The sequence below is a fragment of the Engystomops pustulosus genome, chromosome 9 (assembly GCF_040894005.1).
Source record: "Engystomops pustulosus chromosome 9, aEngPut4.maternal, whole genome shotgun sequence".
NCBI classification, from domain to species: Eukaryota; Metazoa; Chordata; class Amphibia; order Anura; family Leptodactylidae; genus Engystomops; species Engystomops pustulosus.
The window spans coordinates 33,426,927-33,450,846 of NC_092419.1; the positions used below are offsets into that span (position 1 = coordinate 33,426,927).

Genomic DNA, 23,920 nt, shown 5'->3' on the forward strand with positions numbered 1-23,920 from the left:
ATCCATCATGATAAACCAAAGACACTCATAGATCCAGGCACTGTGACCATGGTAATCTTTATAGATGTGTTATCCATTGCCTCCTTCCTTCTAAAATCAACTTTTAAAATTATACTAATGAGCCAGAAGGGCTCTGGGGGACCCCTATGTGAAGAAAGCTTTACAGTTGATTATACTTTGCAGGAGCACTTTCCCCCTGTGAGAGGGGGATTAGGAAAGAGAAGGAGACACTAACAACCTGTAGAGCCCTTCTGTCTGATTAGCATAATTATAAAAGTTGATTTTTAGGAAGAAAGAGGCAAATATTTCCAAAGATACTCATAGATCCAAGCACCATGACTGTGGTTAAGTGTCCTTGGTTTATCAGGCATCAATCAATAGACTTCCTTTAATGTGTTTGGGGTCTATTAACATTTAATGAATTCTGTTAAAAAATAAGTTTTAATTGTATATAGACTCCCATTATATTTGTTTTGTAACTATACCAAGAGCAGAACGGTACATCATTGATGCAAACACTGCCTGATCCTTTTGTTCTTTCTGGATATAAGTTGTCACCAGGACTTTTTATTCCTCTCTCCCCATTGAGAGCATATGCATGCTCAGCCTAGCCAAGTGTGCATGTGTATGGAGAAGTCAGGAGGATAGCTCTAAAAACAAACAAACATTTGGCTGACCACTTTCAAAAGGAGCAGGCCACATATAGGAAAGCTTACCAGGGTAGGAACAAGGGGTCACTCATATTGTACTTACCCTGGTAAACTACTCCCTAGAGGAGCTGCTGGCCACTTTCAGGACTTCCTGTGATGTTCTATGGACTTCTCCCAGATAGGGGGATTGTGTGTTCATTGCTGTATACATGAACAGCCTCCATGAACACCACTCCTATGTACCTGGCGGATGTACATGGCATTCAGTAATGACCCCCTAGTCTAGGGAAAGTTTACCGGGGTAAGTATAATATGGGTGACCCTATTACAGTCTTACTCTAGTAAACTTTAAACTTGGTGTATATAAAGAATTGTTAAATATGCTGCACACTTGTTTGCGGGTGATTTATTACATAAAGGACAAGATTTGATAGATTCTGACTAATGATTTTATAGGTTCTTAGGAATTTTCATAATGTCGGCTGGAAAACCTCCCAACATGCTATCACCGCACACTTACAAGAGACACAAGTAGGAACAGAAAGGGTGCACAGAATTTATCCGAACACAAATGAAAAACCACAAAAACCCAGTAGATCTGTCCTATTTCCATATTAAATAGATGGGGGAATACTTGTGAAACTCGTGGTCTCTTGTCATTGTCTAAGATAGCGGTTAGATCTAAAAACAGCCCGACACATTGTAGAAGTCTGAAAATGTAGCACAAACGGAAGGTTATGAGAAAGTGCACAAGTCAATATAATACACAGCTCTATAGATTGTTATAAATTCTATAACTTATTTCTAGATATGTAACTATCATAGGAATGATATTAAATAATAATAATAATAAATAATAATAATAATAATTCTTTATTTATATAGCGCACGCAGATTACGCAGCGCTGCACAAAGCATGTCAAATTGGTCCCTGTCCCAATGGGGCTCACAATCTAAACAACCTAACAGTATGTTTTGAAGTGTGGGAGGAAACCGGAGTACCCGGAGGAAACCCACGCAAACACGGAGAGAACATACAAACTCTTTGCAGATGTTGACCTGGGTGGGATTCGAACCCAGGACCGCAGCGCTGCAAGGCAGAAGTGCTGCCCACTCAGCCACAGTGCGATATTGTTCATGTATGTCCACTAGTTTAAAATCTGGGATCTGGGTTTAGATGTGAACACAGAAGAACATGGAATGCAGAACACAGAACATGGAATGAGAAGGCGATTTTAACTATAAAACTATAAAAAGTCCAAGAAAAAAAAAAAAAAAGCACCAGATCCGCGCAGAGACCGGTTACTTACGATTGGCTGTAGCTGGGTGCCGGGGAGCATGAACTGCATCTGCTGTGCGAGCATTGCGGCCGCTGTCTTTTGCTGTATAAGGTTATTTCGTCCATTAATTTCTAGCTGGGTTTTTAAGTGCGGAGGAGGATGCAGATATTTACAATTTTCTCTCGTACATCGACCCTACGGAGTAACAGAGACAGTTTAGTTGTGGGGATGAAAATCTAAACATTATACAGAATAGAAAAAAAATATTTTAAAAAACACAAGTACACACAGAGACAAGTGCATTGATTTGGCTTTTGCTGTTCGATAATTTCTGGGATTTATTGATGGTTCGTTTTGGTGGGTGGCATAAAAACTGCAAAGGCTACATATAAGGGGAGATATATTTGACCCCTTTTTAAGAGGACAGAAGGGTTTGGCGTTTGTGGTGACCTCTATGTCTAGTAAATAAAGTTTTGTACAGTTCGCCACCTCTTGCCTACTAACAATGCAGGGGGTCCCCCATCAAACAGCAAAGGAAGGGACCTACCAGCGCTGTGCCTCACCGTTGGCCCCATAGCAGACACACGAGCTCTAACTATCCTTCTATTATCCACTAGTCATCATCACATGCCTTGAGCACTGATGGATATCATATTGTGAATGCTTATGGGGTCAGCCTGATTAGAAGGATACAAGCTACATGCACATAAATTATATATTTTCTGAACAAAGCGTCTTTGTATGATAAGACCTTGTTTCTTATTTTCTCTTATCTGTCCCGTCACAAGGACCTCTGACAATAGCTGCATAGTCTGTATGAGAACCAAAGTTAACGTGTTTCCAAATGTACAAGCCTTCACCCAACTCCTCAGACATATCTGCTCATGGTTGAACCTCTAGTTGTGCAACACCCCCTCCCCAAGCAGTTATTGACGAATGGCTTAAATTAACATATGTAAATTATTTTGCGTACTACAGATTTTGCCAGCATAAAAATGTTATTTCTATATTCTGATCCGGGTTTTCAATCGTTGCTGGACCAGAAGTGATGACATCCCGTGACTTCTTCATCTAATCATTGACCTCAGCGATGATGGGTGCATGAGCAAGTCATGTGATTCTCATGCACACTTCAAACCACTTACGAAATGCAGCCGTCATGTGACAACGGAGGAGAAGTCAATGCTGCTGATCCAGCAGGGTTCGCTTGGTTATAATTCCCTTGCAGGACATCCACAGTTTAACCACCAACAACAATTATGATATTGGTATGTTCTAAAAATTTTGATGAAATCCAAATCTCCATCCACAAGATACTGAATGATGGACTGCCATCTAAAAACCCTATCAAACTCAACATCAACTTTTTGGATGCTTGAATAAGGACAAAAATATCAGGATATACACATTGCATTGGTTTGGGTGCGTGGGTTAACATGCATTTAAAAAGCCGCCAGCGCTTTCAACCTAGGGTCGTTACTCCCAATGACGTCATCAGGAACCCCTCCTGGCAGCATATTTTTTTAGGTCTAGGACAACCCTTTTAAAGAGGATTCAGTCCAAGCACCCTCTTCACCAAGATTGAGTGGGATTGCTTTTTAAGTTCGGGTCCGGGTACATATCGCCCCGGGTCAATCACAGCCATGGCTAGTAGGTAGGGCATCAATTCTGCAATATGCCTGGGTCGTGCAGGAGGCACCCATACCCAAACTCAAAGTTCGGGTCCGCTCATCTCCACTCTTCACAGATCATTAAATGCTACGCAGCCCATCAACTAGCTTTTCTGGGTTGTGCCTGAATGCCGAACCCAAACTTCTGGCTGAAGTACAGATTCAAGTTCTGGTCTTGAACCTGTGAAGCCGAACTTGGTGGTTTGTGTCCGCTCCACACTAGCAATAAGCTTTTAAAACCATCGATTGGTACATGCGATTTGTGTGTTACCTTCTTGGATGCATAGGAAACAGTCATTATTGCTGAAAAACTGGACCGGATTCCAGTAGATGGCGCCACTGAATAATAGATCAGAATCCATGGAAATGTAGACACGATGGGGAAAAAAAAAAAAAAAAAAAAGTGAAATGGTATTGCCAACGCTAAACAAATAGTGTAAAAATCTACAAAAAAAAAAATGTCCTGTAGTGAATGTACTGTAATTGCAGCTCAATGAGAAAGCGCAGAATAGGGGGAAGGTTTGTGACAAAAGCGTCTTCCTACGTCTCCACATCTATTACTGCATTAAATAGCAGGATCCTGGCTGGCATTAATTCAATAATACCTAAATGGATGTTATCATCATTATTTTACACTCAGACACTAACAGGGACGCATGAAATGACAGGCTTCCTACAGTCTATATACTCCGCTTGATTATAGCCTGTGCCAGGCTTGTGTTTCAGAAATAAAAGGGTTCCTCAATGAATGTCACAAAATACAGCTTTCACATCGCCTGCCCCTCCCCAGCGCCAGGTCTTGGCGATGCGTTTTCCTGTAGCAAGAGCTGTCGTCTTCAGTGCAATAATTGGTTGGCATCAGATGTTGGCTTGGATAAGGAATCCAGCACTTGGGCACACAATGGCACTTCTGTTTAATATGTCAGTGCCCTGGAAAAGACACAAAGAGGAACAACTGTGTAACCCCCTCCAATATCTGATCCCTTCTACTGTATAGTGATTCCGGGTAAAGCCGTCACTGCTAGTCAATAGAGGGAAAAAAGGACTATAAAATATCCAGATAATTAGGCAGAAATCCATATATAATCAATGTATAAGTAATTAGATATTCCCACAAGCCACATGTCAGGGACTGTACAGCTTAAGCTTTACACCGAAGCTCTGTCCCCAGATTTTACTCCGTTAAACTACCAGCCAGATTATTTAGGGTATAAAATGTTCTTTATAGAATTCTATCTTTTATATGAAATCTCACCCATTTAGCCATAAAAATATATATCACCTCGAATATGAAAATGCGGTGAGAACAGTCATTTATTGCCTGAGAGGAGTCATTTTTAGGAGGCTGCAGGAGAGAGTCACCTCCAATGCCCCTATCTGCAGTTTTTTGGCACCTACAATAACCATAATATACATGTCATATTCAAATAATAAAAGTAACTATTTATATAGCCCACACAGATTCCGCAGCGCTTGCCAAATCAGTCCCTGTACCTATGGGGCTCACAATCTAATCAACCTACCAGTATGTTTTGAAATGTAGGAGGAAATCAGAGGACCCGGAGGAATCTACATACTCTTTGCAAATGTTCACCTGGATGGGACTTGAACCCAGGACCCCAGTGCTGCAAGGCTGTAGTGCTTACCGCTAAGCCACCAAAATAGAAATTGCAGCTGGCCCATGGTTCTGGGATCTGTCAGTTAATGATTAGGGTATTTTGTATATATAAAATTGTTGGAATAATTTGCCATTGGTATTCAAAATATTTTCCCCAGAAATTAACAGCTTTGCTTGTTTCTGGTTGAATATTGTAAAAAAATGTAATAAAGGCTTTTTACAAAAAAAAATTAAAAAAAAAAATTAAAAAAAAGAAAGAAAAATGTGAGATGCAGATAAAGATCTAATTCCAGATCCAATTCTTAGTTCTTTAACTGCATGAGCTCTCCGGTTCTCTAGCCAGAACCACAATCCTGACGACAATATGAAAGATGAAATTCTTATCTTTAATATGACACCAATATTATGCTTCTAGACACTAAACGACTAAATATCATATGATGAGAAAACTTTCTTTGATATACAAGTGATTTTGAACATGAATTTTCCCTTTAATCCCAGCACTAGGGGTGACCCATGGCCACCAAAACCACTCGCCAAATTTTATAATCAGAAGGACCTTCACCCATGAATTTCTTGTACATCTGTTCCTGCTCTCAATACACATAAAGGTCCGAAAACCAAATTGGAAGCAGGCAGAAGGAACGCATCTTCTACTCCCCAAGAAGCCCATTCTAGTACCATATGTAGTGGTGAATTCCGGACTTTTAGGGCCTATAATATTCATACAGCACAGGGCTTTGGCAGTCTTAATCGTCCTCCGAATCAAAGGTATTCTGTGATTGTGGAACCAATTGCTTTGGTGTCAGTGATTTCCTATGGGAAAACTTGCTTTGATATGCAAGCGATTTAGATTAAAAGTATCTCCCCAGAACAAATGTCCCTAATCCAAGGCTCCACTGTAGTTTAATGAAGTAGAAATCAGGCAACAAATTTAAGCAATTGCATCAGCAATTTCCCAGTGTCTTATCATTACTATAGGAATCACTCTCCTCAGCAGTAGGAGAGGTCTAATAATAACCTGTTATGCTAGGCTCATTAATCTACTTCTAGCAGGATAACCTAGTTTATGGTAATATTCCTAGTGGGCATGTCATCGCTGCAACCAAATGTACGGAAGACAGAGGGAAGGACTGGAGCGGCAGCAATAGAAGGGGCGAGGGATTAAACTACGGAGAAAACAACATTTTTTTATTTTAAGTCAGAAACCCCCATTTACGGATGTTGCAGGTGTTAAAGAGGTGACCACGAAACAAGTTATTCCCAGAATGGGGCCTAACTTGCTGATCGGTGCGAGTCTCAGTGATGAGACCCCCACAGATCAAGAGAATGGGGGTCCGATGTACCCTGGTCGAACCAGGGTTGCTCCCCGAGTTGAGCAGAGCAACTGGTTGCGCATGGTCGGACTGCCCAGTTCATCTTTACGGATGTGATGGAGATTGCAGAGTACGGCGCTCAGCAATCTCCGTCAGATCCATAGAGATAAACGGGGCAGTCTTACCATGCACAGCCGGCTGCTCCGGTCATCTCAGGCAGTGTCCACGGCTCCGACAGGGGTACATCAGATCACTGTTCTGGTATCGCCTGCCTCAGAGAGTGCACTAGTAATCCCCTGAGCACATTTTAGACTTTACTCACCCTACATTATTATGTTTAAATAGTCATTCCTGAAGCAGCTGTAGTCCATCCTATTCACCCTACACTCATCACTGTGACTTCTCCCATCATCCCGCACCGCAAAGCACAGCAGGACAGTCATAACTCTAGTTCAGAGGACACAAAGTCACGCTGCATTGACTCTAGACTTAATACGCCAGTTTAATTAGTGACATTTTACAACGCGTCTACTATCCTAATACCCCGGCCACTGCGGCACCATCACAACCTAACATGACCAAACACGTTCCTCCAGGCCCATAAACTGAATTTAATAAGTGTGACAACAGAAAAAGAAAAATATTAATGATGACACAAAACATATCTCAGCATTTTCTCAGGGTATGAATCCATCTATGTGCCCAGACTGCAAATAAAGACCCTATAGTCCAGTGATGACAGAGTGCACAAACTACAACCAAAATCCACTTATTTATTGTGAAGTGCCAACATGGCATTTTAAGCAGTAACTTATCTCTACCTGTTCTTCCACATCTTTCAATCGTGTCGGCCCCTTCAGGCTACCAACATAGTTGAAAGAAGGAGGGAAAATCAGACTCTTGTTGTAGCTTCTCTCCAGGGTCTCTCTGTAGAGAAAGAATGAAGGGTCCAGCAGGAGGACCTCCAAAGATAATGCAGCCTTGTCCACCCCTTCTCACTTTTCCCACAGTTCCAAAGAAGTGTCGCTTAAGTTTCCTAGGACTGCAGGAAGATTTGGTCCTATTTGGTGAACTTTGTCCTGGGGCACTCAGATGATGGTCTGAGTGCCCACAGAAATGGCACCCGTGCCATAGGTTCGCCACCACTGATTTAGTCTGTTACTGAGAAGGTTCAAGTCACCATGAAGAGATGACTGTAACTAGATATTTACCAAGGTTCTGATCATCTTTGTAGAGATAACTTAGAACTTATCAAATCACTATTAAAAAGTTTTCCCATTAACACTCATCCTCTATCCACAGCATAAGGCAGAAGTGTCTCATCACTACAGATTCCATCACAAGGTCCCTCAAGGATCACAAGAACCAGGGTCATGTGTCCTGCAAAGACAAAAAAACAAAAAAAAACACGGCCTTCGGCTACATTCACACGGACATATGGGGGACTTGTATACTGCCGACGTATATACGATGTATATAAGATCCCCATACGCGGCAATGGGCGAACACAGCCCTACGGGAGCGGTACGGTGCAACACACATGTGGCACCGTACAGTTCCGTAGCCGTGAGAAAGATCGGATGTGACCCATCTTTCTCCGGAATACGGCACCGTGCACCATATATTACTGTGGAGAATGGCGGGGGTGAACGGCGCTGCCGCAGGAGGTTGTTATAGCGGTCTCTATGAACATGTTCAAGAGAGGCATGGATGACTTTCAGGAGAGAAAAAATAATTAAAAGTTGGATGTCTTTTTTCAAACTTATATACTACGATCTTAGACGAAAACTACATTTAAAGGGTGTCAGCTCCCAGATAACCCACAAGCAAGAACAGTGATTTAACATTTGGTCGTTGCCTGCTGTTGAATAAAGAATGGTTAGTCTATTTGCACAATGTTGCCTCCGCCTGGTCCCTGGATACGGCTGCTCACCACCATGGCCTTGCCCATCCATCACCCAGGGATACATTCTACAGACACCTCAGGGGTTGCCCCAGGGAGAACCAGTACATCAGCCTCTCTCCATATTTCTTGTACACCCCTGCTGGAGACCTGCCGGGCTGCAGGTCAGCCCTTCTTGGCTCCGGCTGCCTCCAAGCCATAAGAAAAGGCAAGGCCCCGGTGGGGGGTGTTGCAGATAGATAAGGGAATGGATGACCAGTCACTGTGTTAAAGGCTAGTAGATGGTGGTCGTGGGCAGCATAGAAAGAGGAAAACTTGTGCAGCTCCAGCCCTGCTGAACCAAGAAGCTGCAGATATCAGATTCCTGCAGAGTCAGTCAACCTCCTACTGTCCACACGAGACATCGCCCTACACATGCAATAAAGTGCCTTTGTGGGGAAAAAAAAATCTTACATTACCTGGATCACTTGGCACAAAACGTCTTCATGCAGTTAAAAACCAAGTCTATACTAGCCTTCACCCAGAAATGAATTTCATTGGATTCACTATCTAATGTGTATGGGGGCTCCGGACACTGCCCCGACGCATATCCCTACACGGCTCTATATAGTGAAGGAGAATGCAGAGTCATTACCTTGTCAGGACCTGAAGGAAACAGCTGCATTTTTTAAAGTTTGTCTATAATATTGGAGCAGATGGCCTGCTTACACCGCAAGTTATTATTAGAGGGACTATCAGTGCTAATAAGGTCAGACAGAGTTTAATATATACACTTGCTGTCTGGGAGGGATAAGGGCAAAGAATATTTCTGCATGATAAATGTCAAGGAAAATAACATTGACTTACACTAGGACCGCAGAGGACATAAGAACCCACCCAAAACCTACTATACATCATCCAAGAGATACACTATTGTTTCTACAGGAGGATATGGAATGTGTTGTCCTATAATATCTGCAAATAGTTTGTATGTTCACTCCGTGTTTGCGTGGGTTTCCTCTGGGTCCTCCAGTTTCCTCCCACACTCCTAAAAATACTGGTAGGTTGATTAGATTGTGAGCCCCATTGGGGACAGGGACCGATTTGGCAAGCTCTGTGCAGCGCTGCGGAATCTGTGTGCGCTATATAAATAAAGGAATTATTATTATAATATAAAATCATATCGTATATTATGTACTAATTGGGGGAATTCATCATTGTCATTTCTGTCTATGTTTGGGTGCTGTTTGGGTGCAGTTCTGGTACAAATGCTGTTTTGCAGCTTTCCATTGCGCCAAATGAACATAGGACAGTGTAAAGTCTCTTTAAAAAACCCGCCAAATTCATTATTTGCTTAGAATTATTTGCTTAGACTAGTTTTCACAATACTAAACCAAATTCATGATTTGTGATTTGGCGCATGTTTTGGCGCAAAATGAGTCCAGTGACACCCTGGTTCAGAAATGCCACAAAAAATTTATCAAGACCAATTGCTTCTTAGAGGGACATGTGGGCCAAAAAAAAAAAAAAAAGAACATTTTGCAACAAACACACAAAAAACAGTATTCTGAGACAAACCAAAATATAAAACACACATAGACACACATAGTTTTAGGTTCGATTACAGTTTAGTTCTCTCTGAAGTTGTATCATCAAGAAAAATTGTAATGATGAATTCCCCCCAGTGTGTTCCACATATTCTAACAAATCTAGAACATCCTTTCCTATAACTTTGCATTATTTTATTACTTTGTTACCATTTATTTTGGCTAAGGGGGTGTGTCCCTAAGGAGCTCATTTGCATATTCCTTTACATATATCCTACTCATCCCATCTCCTACTAATCCCCAATGGCAATTTCACCTTTACAGAGATTAATGGAGCAGAACGGACATGCGCAGCTATCTGCTCCATTAATCCGAGGAGCAACGAGGGGTCCGTTTGTCTCAGCACTGAGACCCCCACAGAAAGTTAAGCCCTATCCCGTGGAAACTTTGCAAAAAACAGGCCCTACTGCAGCTTCACTACACTTGGATACGCAAAAAAAAGACTGGTCAGAAACTTTAGTCTATAATATTGATCCAAATATGCACACCAATAAGTTGTGACCCAGTACGTGAATCACTGGTTGGCCTTTCTCTGAACACTTTTGTTCACTACTAACCAAGGTTTACCTGGGACAACTCACGAGACCTGCTGTTTGGGGGGGGATAATTCGGCCTGGTCATCTAGCCATCAATCTTTGGCTTGTGTTGTAGTTGCTCAGATCCTTACGACTACCCATTTTTCCAACACATTAATGTCAAGAACTGACTGGTCACTGACTAATACATTCACACTCTTGACAGCTGCCTTTGTAATGAGATAATCAATACTACTCACTGGTCCCAAGAATGGATAATCAATAGAAAAATCCTGGAAAATCTCTAACATTTTTCCACTTAAAATACTTGCCGCCTGCAGCCACTTCTAATGTGGGTTTACTGTACACAGTCAATGTGTAAGCGTCTGGTATCTAGGTCTATGCAGGGGATTTGGAGCTCTGTTTCAATAGATGTTCAGATATGAACATAGAAAAATAACGATGAGTTTAGAGAGATTAATCAGCAATGAAATCCAACCTAGGTTACAAAAAAGGATTAATCCGGATCGATACACCAAGAAAAATATAGGATGAGCCTGACTATTTTTACTCTTTACCAGCAGTGAGGTCACAGACCTTTCAAATATCCAAACGCTCACCATATTCCCTGTTATGTCAGCAGTGGACAACACCGACGGCTACAATTACATTTGCGTAGATATAAAGGGATAAAAGTGGAGGAATAATAAAATATTTAAGAGCTTCTGTTGCTTTTTTTACTAGAGATTTTGCAGTCTCATTGCTTACTCAATGACGTTCAGAAGAAACATCACTTAAAATGGTCACCGGGGAGAACTTTCGCTCGGCTGCTGTGTGACTCACTTTAGAACTATGGGATCATTCAAGTAGATGCAAGTCCACAAAAGGCAAGCTAGCCCATGCTAATAATATAGGAATATTACGGTGGATGATGGGCGAGACGAGGGCAGGCATTGTGGATACTACCTTACTAGAGATGAGCAGAGTCATTGAGGCATCTGACCCAGACATATTGGCGGATTAGTGGTTGAACAGCCAATCCGGCAATCTGGACTGCCCCGGGTTAATCATAGCCATGGGGCACCAATTTGCCCGGTTGGTTATCCGGCAAGATGTCTGGGTCAGGCGGCCCGAACCCGACCATCGTGTTTGCTCATCTCTATACAGGATATTTCACAAGCTCAGCCTAGATGTTCATGATCTAGTCCTTCTTGGCTGTGAAAAATAGATATTGAAAACCTTGTCATGAAAAAGGGTCGTTAATGTTTATGAACAGGTAAGTCTTACACTCAGTAGTCTTCAAAATGGAGACACAGGCGGCTATACACTGCTGTTCAGTTTTACCTACATGAGGATATGCAAGACAAATATTAAAAGGTAGGATACCACTTATTCTGCCCCTCTCTTTTCATCCAGTGTCTGACAAAAGAATCCACGGAGCTGTCACTTGGGTGTTCCCATTTCAGCAAATAAACTTTATTGTATGTATAATGAAAAGTTATACAATTTTCCAATATACTTTCTGCATCAATCCCTCACAGTTTGCAAGAGCTCTGCTTCCTGTCATTCTATAGGAAGCTTCACTGTTAACTTCCTGTTGATAGAATTCTGACCCTGGTCACGTGATGTCACAAAGGTTAACGGCTCGGTATATCCCTGCTCATGTGAGCTCACACAGGTGCACTACTTGTTTTAACAGAGTAATTAGAGCTGTGTGTTGTAATGAGACATGCACCTGTGTGACATCACATGACCAGGGATATATCAATCTGTGCACCTGTGGGACCAGTTTTTGTCCACTGGGCGTAAAGATAGAAGCTTTCTAAAGAACAACCAACAGAAATCTTGAAAATTTGGAAAGATTGATATAGAAAGTATAATGGAAAACTTGCTTCAAACTGTAGGCACAGATTATGGACCCCCACTTTGTCGTATGCACGGGAGCTTAATGGGGTTTTCCAAACCAAACTCATTAATTACCTCTTTATGGTCAATTTAATTAATAGCTGATATGTGGGATTAGACACCTGGTTCCTTTGATCACCCACTTTTACTACTGTTGGGAGTAACTACATTTCAGTAGTGTATCGGCTGCCCAGTAGTGCAATCCTCTATTGCCATCTACTTCCTGATGGACTCCAAAGGATGTACATAATTAGCAAAGGGTTGGGAAATTGCCCATAAATCAATACCAGGTCCTGATGTGAATAGGACTTTACTATGATATTGATTTGCAGGTTGTAAGTAAGAGGACTGTGATGGTTGGTGGTTTAGGTCTTAGGGTAGGGCACGTAGGGATAGAGTAAATACATCACAGTGAGGCTTGTCCCCAAAGACTTGCAAGCAAGTTGGGATGGAGGTGGTGCAATGCAGCAAGACAAATTGCACCCAGTCCCTGATGACATTGCCCCGCGCCTGCTCATGCGGTGCTTGGTCATGCAAGGATTCCTCTGTCTCCTTACCTAGCATCTGCTGCCAAGGTGAATACTCCTGACAGATTTACCTTGCTGGTAGAGATTCTAGCTCAGGGGACGTGAAATAGCACACAGGCACCATTCCCATTGTTTGTGCCAGAGCAAAGCTCAGTAGCCGTGCCAAGTAACCGCAGCCGCCTGTGTCTACCTGCTACATGCAGACCTCAATAAACATACAAGCCTTCCTGTGAACCTTGCACCGCCACCATCACTGTGATTGAAAAAGATTGTTCTTTGCTGCCAAGAACGTTTCTCTATATCTGAGACATGAGTGAAGCAGGAGCACAGAAAGGCCGGGGCTGTGCCGTGACTTTTATCACACTACAGAAGAATGGAAGGGGAGCTTGAAAATTTACTGAAAAAAAAAAAAAATTCACACAACTTTAGTAAAACACGGGGGAAATTGATTGTATGAATATAAAAATGGCAAAAAAACCCAAATCTTTACAAATTCCACTTTAAAAAGTGGTATTTATGCTGAAATGGGTGGCCCACGTCCACGTATTGTTTGTAAAAGTGTCCTGAATGGTGAATTACAGAGGATGCAGCTATTTATACATTCTATACAAGTCTATGGGAAATGCAGAAATTCCCCATAGAGATAGAAAAGTAGCTGAACATCTGAAAACCAGATTGGAGATCAACTGATGTGGTCATGGGAAGCTGCAAACAGCCACACATTCTTCCTGCTATTACCCATGGAGCAGAATATTATGCCTTGTAGTGGACAAACAAGTTATAAGCAAATTTTAGGTGTTGTACCAAGTTTGAAAGTTAGGATACGGGAAACCATCTGATCAGTGGGAATGGACTGTTGGGACCCACACTGAGCAGGAGAACTGGGGTCCATTCCCACTAAAATGATGAAGCACCCAGTTGAGCACACATGCTGTCATTCCATTCAATACTATGGGAGTGTCAGAGCACAGTGCTCAGGTATCTTTGACACTCCCATTGGGAGTACAGAAGATAGAAAAACGCTGTTCTTGGCAATTTCTCACTCTCCCGTAGGATTGAATGTAGGGGCAGTATGTGTGCTCAACTAAGCGCTTCATCAATTAATGAGAACAGGTCGCTCAGTGATCGTAGGAGATCGTATCCATAGGACTCCTACTGATGAGACCTACTGATGGTATCCCCTATCACAGGATACAGAAGAACAAACTTCGTACAAACTCCTTTAAGTCTGATCACCTAGTTTGAGTGTGGCTTAACCAACACTATGGCCCATATATTTAAGGTTTAAAGAGCTATGTCTATCAGATCTCATTGACCAATAAATCATGGTCTATCCAAATTTGGAACATACTAGAACACCAGAAGAATCCAAATTTGCTAGGATGTGGGAGTTGGTCTAACGTTGCAGTGGACCTTTCTCAGAACCATGCTGCCCTTGCTCTACCATGATGGTTTTAGATGGATTATGCTGAATGGTGATACAAACAGTATCAGGATTTATATCATGCAACTCCCATAGGCTTCAAGAAGTTACTTTGTCTTAATAGCGATCTAAAAACAAAGCCAACAACATCGACCACCAACTATATTGACGTTTTAATGGATGCACTTACCATACAGTGACAAATACAGATCTATGAAGCTGGGGAGGGCACAGCAAGTGCAACATCAATGAGAAGAAGGGCATCTACTTACATCATCTAAAACTCTACCAACAGAATATTTATACCGTGACTATGCAAAACATCAAAGGAACCACAGGTAATGCTAAGATATGGCTGGCTCATCAATATGGAAATTCTTAGTAGCTAAATACGTGAACCCCTGATAACAAAATAGGATATGTAATATAAAAACTGCAATTTTATAATATTTTTCCTATTTGAACTTGCTGCTTTTAAAATATGTGATTGCTTATAGCGAATGGAGAAATTCTTGTTTATGCACTTTTTTCTTTCTCACATACGGACCACGGACCTCCATCGAATGAGGCAACAACTGGGCGGTGCAGAAAATACATTGGTAAATCATCCTTTTTTTTTGTAGACGTGAAAAAAAAAAAAAAACGGATGCCATACAAAAGTTTTTTTAAAAAAACAGCGGTGGATACAATACAGACTGCACACAGATATCACACGTCTGTATGGCACTTCTGTCGTCAAAGGCAAAGACTAAGACTGGAGGGTAAATGCACTTTTTATGGTCGCCTATGACCCCAATTCCTAGAAAACCCATCTAACTATTAGAACTGGCCACTGGGCTCCTAAGTGTAGACACATAAGGGTTTTTAATTAATAAGTAAACTCATAAATTTGTTCTTTTTATCTGTTTCTCATAGAGCTAAATAAATATCAGTATTCTGATCTCTTCCTGCTCTATAACAAACTGTATTAAATGCGTCACATTCCCTTTAAGTGCTTAGTACTTCACAAAATATTACACAAAACTACAACCACAACTGACAGACACCAAGTAAAATTCCCATTTTTAGACCCGATCGAGGGAAATGAACATATTTTGAGCTCTAGGGTTAGATTGATCACAGTCCGCACTACTTTCAGGTCCAGAAGTTATTGGTAAAGCTTTAAGCAAACACATTAGCCCTTTCCCTGGAAATATTTGAGCTTGTGCGGATCTCAAGTCTCAAGGACGGAACCTCTGCTCAGATCTGTCAGATCTATTTTGCAATCATGTGGCTGGCAGGACACCATGTTTGCTCATACAACAAGGGAATTAATCTTGTATAAAAGCACTGTGTGCCATTGGTGGCTTACAGAAGGTGTGAGGTGGGGAACTCTTCCTCCATTGTGTTTTGTAAAGTATTGTCAAGTGGGTAAGGCTCCTTCTTCTACATATAACGTGTACATTATGAACAGCTTCCAGAGGGACCCCCACCAATCACAAGAACAGACCACCTTGATCACAAGATTGAGATCCTGTTTTCAAAAATTAAATTATACAACCGGTCCAGCACTCAGCCACCTCCAACACTCCCATTTACTGTTTATGATAGTCCTGCTGTGTTCGAGAATTTTCGATGTTCCAATAGAGTTCTCCATATTATTAGGGGTCTCATCTGGTCATTGTCTGTGGGTCTCATCACTTGAGCCCAACCAATCAGATTGTTCTCCCCCATCCTGAGGATAGATGTTAACAATAATACTTAGTACAACAGTCAACATATTTTGTGTGTGGGAAATCAAACCCATTACAAGTACAGGGGTCCTTATGACTAGTCTAGCTAAGTAGTTGCACCGGCCATCTCCGATAGTCCCAGTGTTTGATAGACTTGCAGCTCGGCTGCTCTATTTAGTCCCCCATTCTTATGTTTTATGAGGCTTCCAGCATTCAGACCCCAACGTATCAGCCACATGTCCCCAATCCTGTAAACAAGGGAGGCATAATAAATTTATGACTGGTTTTCACGTCTCCATCTCAATCATCAACATGTCCATCAAATTGTAGAGGAAGGAGGAGAGAAAATAAAAGCCGCAATTCTTCTTCTGTCCAATTCAGTAATTAGTAGTCACTCAAAAGGACACAAAATATGTAAATTACCTAAGATTTTGTAGGACAACAAGTTCCAGCCTGACTCGTCAAATTCAACCAACGGATAATCCTCCATATTTTCTACGTTCAAGTCAAGCCGGTCTGGACGGCCCCTGCCAGCATGACAGAACCTGCACAGGGGTTGTACAATATCGGTGGCAGGCTCTTGTTACCTACAGTGTCTATAGATTAGACCTTTACATCTGTTGTAGTCTACGCTTAAGTCAACGTTTTGTTGACATGAAAAAATTCAATTAGACAAAAAACGTAAAGGGATAATCTGGTTTATAAATCTCATTGCCTAATACCCTTTCGTGGAATTGTAGGGTCATCGCTTGTTTAAGATATCCATCCATTAGGCAGAGCGGTGGGAGGCTTGTATGACAAAAGCCAGCTACTTATAGAGACCGGAATGATCATGTTATGGTCAATGGGATCTGTTCAGTGCAGTTGGTGCACATCATTTTTGGAATTTTGCATCTCCATTACTTTCACAGTTCTTCTTGTAACACTAGTTATCAGCACAGGGTCTATTCATGAGAACACTGCCCAGGGCGCAGATGTTAAATTTAGAGGTAAAGTAGGCCCAATGGTACACTTTACCCTTTCATTATAATTCATTATGTTATTGCCAGGTATATAGAACATTCTTTTTGCTTTGGACTATTTCCTCTCGAAACAGAACACATTAATAATTCTTCTACCTCCAAGGTTAATATAAACCTAACAAAATATTATTTTATTGTTCCCATTGTTCATTTACTTCTAGCTAGAGGCATGCTCTGAAAAATAGGATTTATAAGGGATCTAAACGGCAGACACCCTGTAAATGAACTCAATTAAAAAAGTTGAGATACACATATACACATACATACATACATACATATCTATCTATATCTGTATATGTGTATATTACACCCAGCTTACAGACAACAACTAGTTACAAACGGACCTCTCTGAACACTGTGATGCAGTTATCAGCTTTGAGGTTTTTGCAATGAAGCTTTATTTTAAACCCTATTCCCTTGTCAACACAAAATTTTTAAAAATCCAAATTGTTACAGGAAGAAAAAAAAACAATTGGCTGGAGTTACACATGGAGAATATACCTGTTCCAACATACAAACTCAATTTAAGAACAAACCTATAAAACATATAATATAATATATATATATATATACACACATACATATATGATATCAGGTGGGCCCGCTACCCATACAACTGCCCCGGCTCCTGTACCAACTCCCTCCACCGTGCACGTTCCCGACTCCTAGAAAGCGCGTGCGCCGACTTCACTAAATTTAAAAGGGCCAGCGCGCTGTTAATTGACGCGGGCCGTTTTCAGAAAATATGGAAGCCTGCCTCTTCCTGCACACCCTGCCGGATCTCAACGCCATTGAGAAAGCTCCCCTTCATTAATTGTGGAAATCAAGAGGAAGTAGCAATTAGCCAATCAGGGCCGGCGCCAGCACTGACAGAGCTACTGGGGGGCCCACATTAGGCTGTATGTAAGGAATCCATAGGGTGTGAGGGGGGGGGGGCATATAAGAAATAACCATAAGGGGCTGTTTTGTATTATAAACTAGGTAATATTTTAGGGAAGGGGACTGTTTTAGTTTCTGAATTTTTAATGCCGCCAAGTAAGTTCATTGTAAAGTGGCCCACTGTGGCTCTGTCGCCCAGGCGTCTACTGAATTCTGGAGCCAACCCTGCAGCCAATCATAACGCCTCTTTGATGGTGACTTGGTTTCCATACAGAGTTAGCAGAAGGTGATCCCATACTGGTCTGTAAACCCATCTACAGCTAACCTTGATCCTCCAAGGAGATTAGATCACAGATAAAAAGCTGAGCGTGTCTTCCCATTTGGTTCGGCAATTGCTGGGGGCTCTTGGTACTTACATCTCAGATTGATGAAAACACTTCAAAAAGTTTATAAAAGTTTGTTTCATCTACTGTATAATTCACGATGTCCGTTAATTTGCTACCCATATGGTTCATCTAAAGCAATCGTATTGATGTTTTCCGAGTAGCACTGGACTGGACCGAGTTGCAAAATGGCCGCCAGCACTTTTTGTAAGCTCTTTGTCCCCTTTGATGCCTCTTACAGAACAGTAACTTGGATGCATTTCAAATAAAGTCAAGGATCAAAAGTTTTCTCCTACCTTTAGCGAATCAAAGCAGGCAATAACTCTCCCGTTTTCCACGTGGCAGCTCCGTGACGGATGTGCAAACTTGCACTCTGCATCGGACCTCGAACAAGTGCCTCTCTGAAACTCACGACATACTTCCAGCGTCAGCCATTTTGTGTCACGCACCAAGGAGACGTTAACGGCCATTTTTAAAGACAAGATGCCCGGGCCTTAGATAACACCTCCGTCGTACTACAATCGTTCTCTTCTTAACACGAGGGGAGTGGGGAAAGTGGATTTCAAGTTTAAATGAATAAAAAGAACTATTTTATCACTTTGGTTAAAAAAAATTGTCAGCACTTAAGGTTTATTTTTTAATGTTTTCTTTTTTTTTTCTCTTAAAGTCAATTTCTGTTTTAGAGACACTAATAAAACATAAAAATCCAACCATAAAATAGAAGTTTTATCAGATAAATCGAAAATAAAAATAAAATCTAACCAGAGGCCAGCTCTTTAAAAGTGCAAATGTCAAAGTCTGAACGTGTCGGCTTTACGCCACTTCTGGACTTGCAGTTGGGGGAGGGGTAAGTAGCCTATGCAAACCGTGAAAACAATTCTGTGCTCTCAACTTAATGGCCGTAGTTGTTGGCTTGACGTTACAGCAATTGCCAAAAATGTCCTCTTTTTCTGATGAATTAAACAAGGGTAAGGATGGGCACAGGCGTGGCGAGGAATAAAAAAAATTGAGATTTATTCTTTTGAGTGCTGAAATTTATTGCCGTATATGTTTGGCCTGCAAGCAACGGCAAAGCCAAAAAAACAAAACAAAAAAAACAAAAAAAAAAAAAAAAAAAAGGAAGGAAAAGGGGGGAGGCAGCACTAGACAGAAATCCAAGCAGCGTTAGCTTCGGAAAAAAAGGCACGTTTCAGCAACCTGCAAAAAAGAAGAGGAAAAGAAACAGTCAGTACAATCAGTAAAAGAAAGTCAAGAGTTCACAGATTTATCTCAAATCATATAAAACGCAAAAGAAAAATCTTAGCTTCAGCAACTCCTCCAAGATACTGACACTACGGCAAAGTGCAGTCAGCCATTGTAGACTGAAACAGGGAATTTCCTACCCGAATCTGCACATGGTGGAGACAGGGAGTATCCAATGACATTGTCTGTAGCTCAAGGGTCTGGGCTGCCGCCCAATAACAGAGCTCGGTGCATAGACAGCAATTTGGCAGGAGAACGTTTTTTCTTGCGAGAACGCCTGGTGTCTGACATGTGCTCGGGGATGTTTTTTACACATTGATTGAAATAAATGACTGCAACTGTAAAGGAGCGATATTCTGCTAGAACTGGACGGCGGGCAAAGGCTACAACGACGTGAAAGCATTGCCTGAGCAAAGTCTGGTTTTCAGCTGGTGGCCGAGTGCCACGGGATGGTGGTGGGGGGGGGGGGCAGAAGAGTGCACAGCAGCACTATACAGATATTAACCCCATTATATCCAGTGAAGAATTTAATAGGACTGACTCTAATGAGCAGGAACAGAGAATTCTAGATAAATAGGGGGCGCCTATACCCATGATAGTTTTTCTTACGACTATTCATCTGGAATTATTTATCAAAGCGTGGCCAAGGGATCAGGGAGATGAATTAACTGCTGCGTCTCTGGCAAGTGATTCATAGTAGTTGTACAGGAATGGAAAAATATGGCTGATCTTAAAGGGGTTGTCAGGGATTTAAAAAAAAAAAACAAAACAAAAAAAACTGTAAACTAATAAAAAGACTCAACTCTCATATTTAGCCTCCATTTACTCCTATACATAATATCATGCTGTACACCCGTGTGGCAGCAGGATAGTAATTGGCTGCTGCAGTCACGTAGATGTAACCAGCTTGTGCACAATTTATTTTCCCATTTTTCGGACTTTTCGCTGTCAGATACATTTACGTTGGTAAATAAAAAAAAAAAATTGTACAACCTGTCCATGGACTGATTTTTGGGACAACATTTTGGTTCCATAGAAGTGAATGGAGATAAGTTGCTATTCCTTATGTAACTTGTGGACAGATGTAACAACAGTGCATGTTTTGGAGTTCTATGCCCTATAAAGTAGCAAGCGGAGGTCTTTAATAAAAATCGTCCATAGGGAATCTTCTTTCTGTAGTTCCACCTCACTGCACCATCCCCAGACAGTTTTTATCTTCCCTTTGTATGAAGCACTTTGGTAAATAAACTTTATTTTACTATGTAGCCTCCGTGAGCTCCGGGGGCCAAAGGCTACTACATACCCCAAGTAGCCTCTTCAGGTCCACCAACCAACTCGTCCTTTCCTGCTTTGAACAGGGCCACTGTACATCGCGGAGTGGCTCTATTGAAGCCCATGGTGAGCTGTACATCGGCGGGAGAGGAACAGCAACTACTGCACATGCGCAGAGCTCCCCTGCTGCCAGTGAAGTGCTAGCAGCTCCTGCACCTGCGCAGGACACCGCAGCCACATCTACAAAAGGAAAGGACAAGCAGGGGGGGCAGATCTACAGAGGTTACTGGGGGCATATAGTAGCCTTTGTCCCCAGAGACGACTCCATGCCCAGAGTAGCCTCTGCAGATAATGTGCATAGTACTTAAAGTTAATTAACCAAAGCGCTATATACAAGTAAGATAATTGTTTGGGGATTGTTCAGTGAGGTGGAGTCTTCAGAATGTAGATTTCCTTTAAGTCAAAAACCCCTTTCAGAACTGATATATAAGCAAATTTTGGTTAAATCCACCAATCTATGTCAGACTGGTCAACTAATTTGGGAGAACTCACAACTTTCGTCATGTTGGTGTAGGGGAAATAAAGATGATTGGGCTGTGAGATTTATCATTCCCCAATTTTTTATTCTCATGGTAATAATCTACTGGCAGAAATGTTATACCTCTCTCTGTACCAGTACACACGCACACTTGGCTACTAGCTTTGGCCACCCTTATCCATCTCATACTGTATGCAAGTATAAGGCTACATTTCTACCACAATTTTGCAGGCCGTTATAAGGATACGTTGGGTGCATCCTAAACATGACCTTAGAATGCAGGACTAGTACGGATCCCACTGGATGCAAATACAAATGGGATATGTATTCCTGTTCCTACCCTCCACCTGAAAGTGGGAACATTAATGGTAACAGTGATTGGCTTCTGCTGATATTCAGGGGCATTTCCCCAGTGATGTCACAGTCTTAAAAATAGACAGTGACATCACTGGGGACCTCCCAGTATGTATGCTCAGCAGAGGCTGGGTAGGGATGTAATACTTTGCATCCGTCACCCATTGCATTCGATGGCCTCTGCTGAGTGTATATGCTGCTCAGCAGGAGGGCGCAGGATAGAGAGACGTAGCTTGCCAAGATGTTCAGTGTATATATTGGGAGTGTTGGTAATTTACACGCCGAGTATAACAAAGACGTGATATGAATGTGGCTTAAGAAGGACTCTTAATAAAGAGTATGCAAGACATTAGTGGTATATAGTGAAAGCTGTAGGTATGAAGAATAGAGGGTCCATATTTACAGGGTGTTGCACCTTTAAGTGAGTGTCTGGCTTCATGCTCACACATTCCATTCAGCAGAGCTACATTTCAGAATAATATTCTTATAAGGAAAAGCAAAAGATGCCAAGGCCCGTCACTACTTAACTAATACATCCCCGAGACTCCCCGGTGCCAAGCAGGCTGGCAAAATATCTCTGGCAGAGAATGTGCTCTCACATACTTTGCTTGTTGTTTGAGAATGATGTGTTTTATGCAAGGTTACACAATTCTGCTCAGAGTATTCATGGCTTCTTGGCACCGGCCGCACTGATGTGTCAGAGGGAAGCTGGACTTCTCTTAACACTGTGAGTCCTAAGAGCACTGGAGGAAAGTTTCACGTTCATCGGCCAACATGTCCGCCTGAATGATAAGACGCCGTTGGAGAAAAATCTAAATTTTCCTAAATGTAGAATGCATTGTGAATAGGTCTGGTCTGTAAATAACAGGAACTTAAAGCCCCCGTCTATGAAGCAAGGGTAAACAACGCCATTTTGGGGTGTGTCATGCAGAGCACAAGAGACTTCTCAGACCATGTTCTTACCAGGATAGGACACGTCTAAGAGCTGGAATTTATAAAGAGCGACCAGTGCTGAAATACAGCAGAAATAAAAGATTACCATTCATGGAGTGTGTGACCCTTTTTATGATAAACGTCTAGAGTTGCCAAGTAATTAGCTTTGTGGTATTGAAGTTTTGCAATAACTATTGACTGTTGTATTGAGTCAGTATGTAAACATGTTCAATAGTGTGAGAAGAGTATTTAAGAGTATTAACCCCTTAAGGACGCAGCCTGTTTGCAGGTTAAGGCTCGCAACTTTTTTTTGAAATTTGACCTGCGTCTCTTTATATGGTTATAACTTTTGAACACTGTTACTTATCAAAGCGATTCTGATATTGTTTTTTCCCCACATGTTGTACTTCATTTTAGTGGTAAATTTTGGCTGATACGTTTTGCGTTTATTTACAAAAAAAAGAAAAAAGTGATGAATTTTTAGAAAAATTTGCCATTTTCGAAATTCAAAATCACCGCGTTTTCAGGCAGATAGATTTACCACCTAAATAACTTGCAGAATAACATTTCCCATTTGTCTACTTTACATTTTCATAATTTTTGAAATGTTTGGATCATTTATTTTGACGTCACGCGGCCTACAAATCGAATAGCGCTTTTCCGTATTTTCGGAATTGACTATTTTGGGGATAAATACTGTTTGAAATCAAATTTTACATATTTAGCAACAAAACCACCTATATAACCAACCCATTTTCAAATCTGCACCCCTCAAACTATCAGAAACAGCATTTACAAAGATTGTTAACCCCTTGAGATCTTCATAGTAATTGAATCAAAATAGCGGTGAAATTTAGAATGGTCAAATTTTGTCGGTTATACGTTCATCTAGCCCTAAAATTTACACATTTCCAAAAGATAAAAAGAGAAAACTCACCATAAAATTTGTTCTACAATTTCTCCTGAGTGCAGCGACCCCCCACATGTGGACATTACTTGTGTTATGGGGGCACAGCAAGGCGCAGAAGGGAAGGAGCACCCTGCAGCTGCCAGGATTTTAGTTTCCTCGTTGCCCCCTTTTGAAGGCTATAACATTTTCGCTTTTCCGTTATTTGGGCCATGTGACGGCATTTTTTTTGCGGGACGAGATGCTTTTTCCAGTGTTACCATTTTGGGGTTGGTATCACCTATT

The 23,920-nt window shown here is 41.5% G+C and overlaps 1 protein-coding gene across 6 annotated transcripts in view; it reads right to left on the minus strand.

The window, feature by feature from the left end:
* The window catches only part of MBNL3 (muscleblind like splicing regulator 3), a 46,036-nt gene extending 26,549 nt beyond the window's left edge, over window positions 1-19,487 (minus strand). For all 6 annotated transcript variants that reach the window (XM_072122929.1, XM_072122928.1, XM_072122926.1 and 3 more), the window contains exons 1-2: window positions 18,686-19,487; window positions 1,961-2,125 (exon numbers count right to left, since the gene is read on the minus strand). In XM_072122929.1, coding sequence (XP_071979030.1) covers window positions 1,961-2,125; window positions 18,686-18,859 — 339 coding nt within the window. In that variant the 5' untranslated portion in view covers window positions 18,860-19,487. The remainder of the gene's footprint in view (window positions 1-1,960; window positions 2,126-18,685) is intronic.
* Between the last annotated feature and the right edge of the window lie 4,433 nt (window positions 19,488-23,920).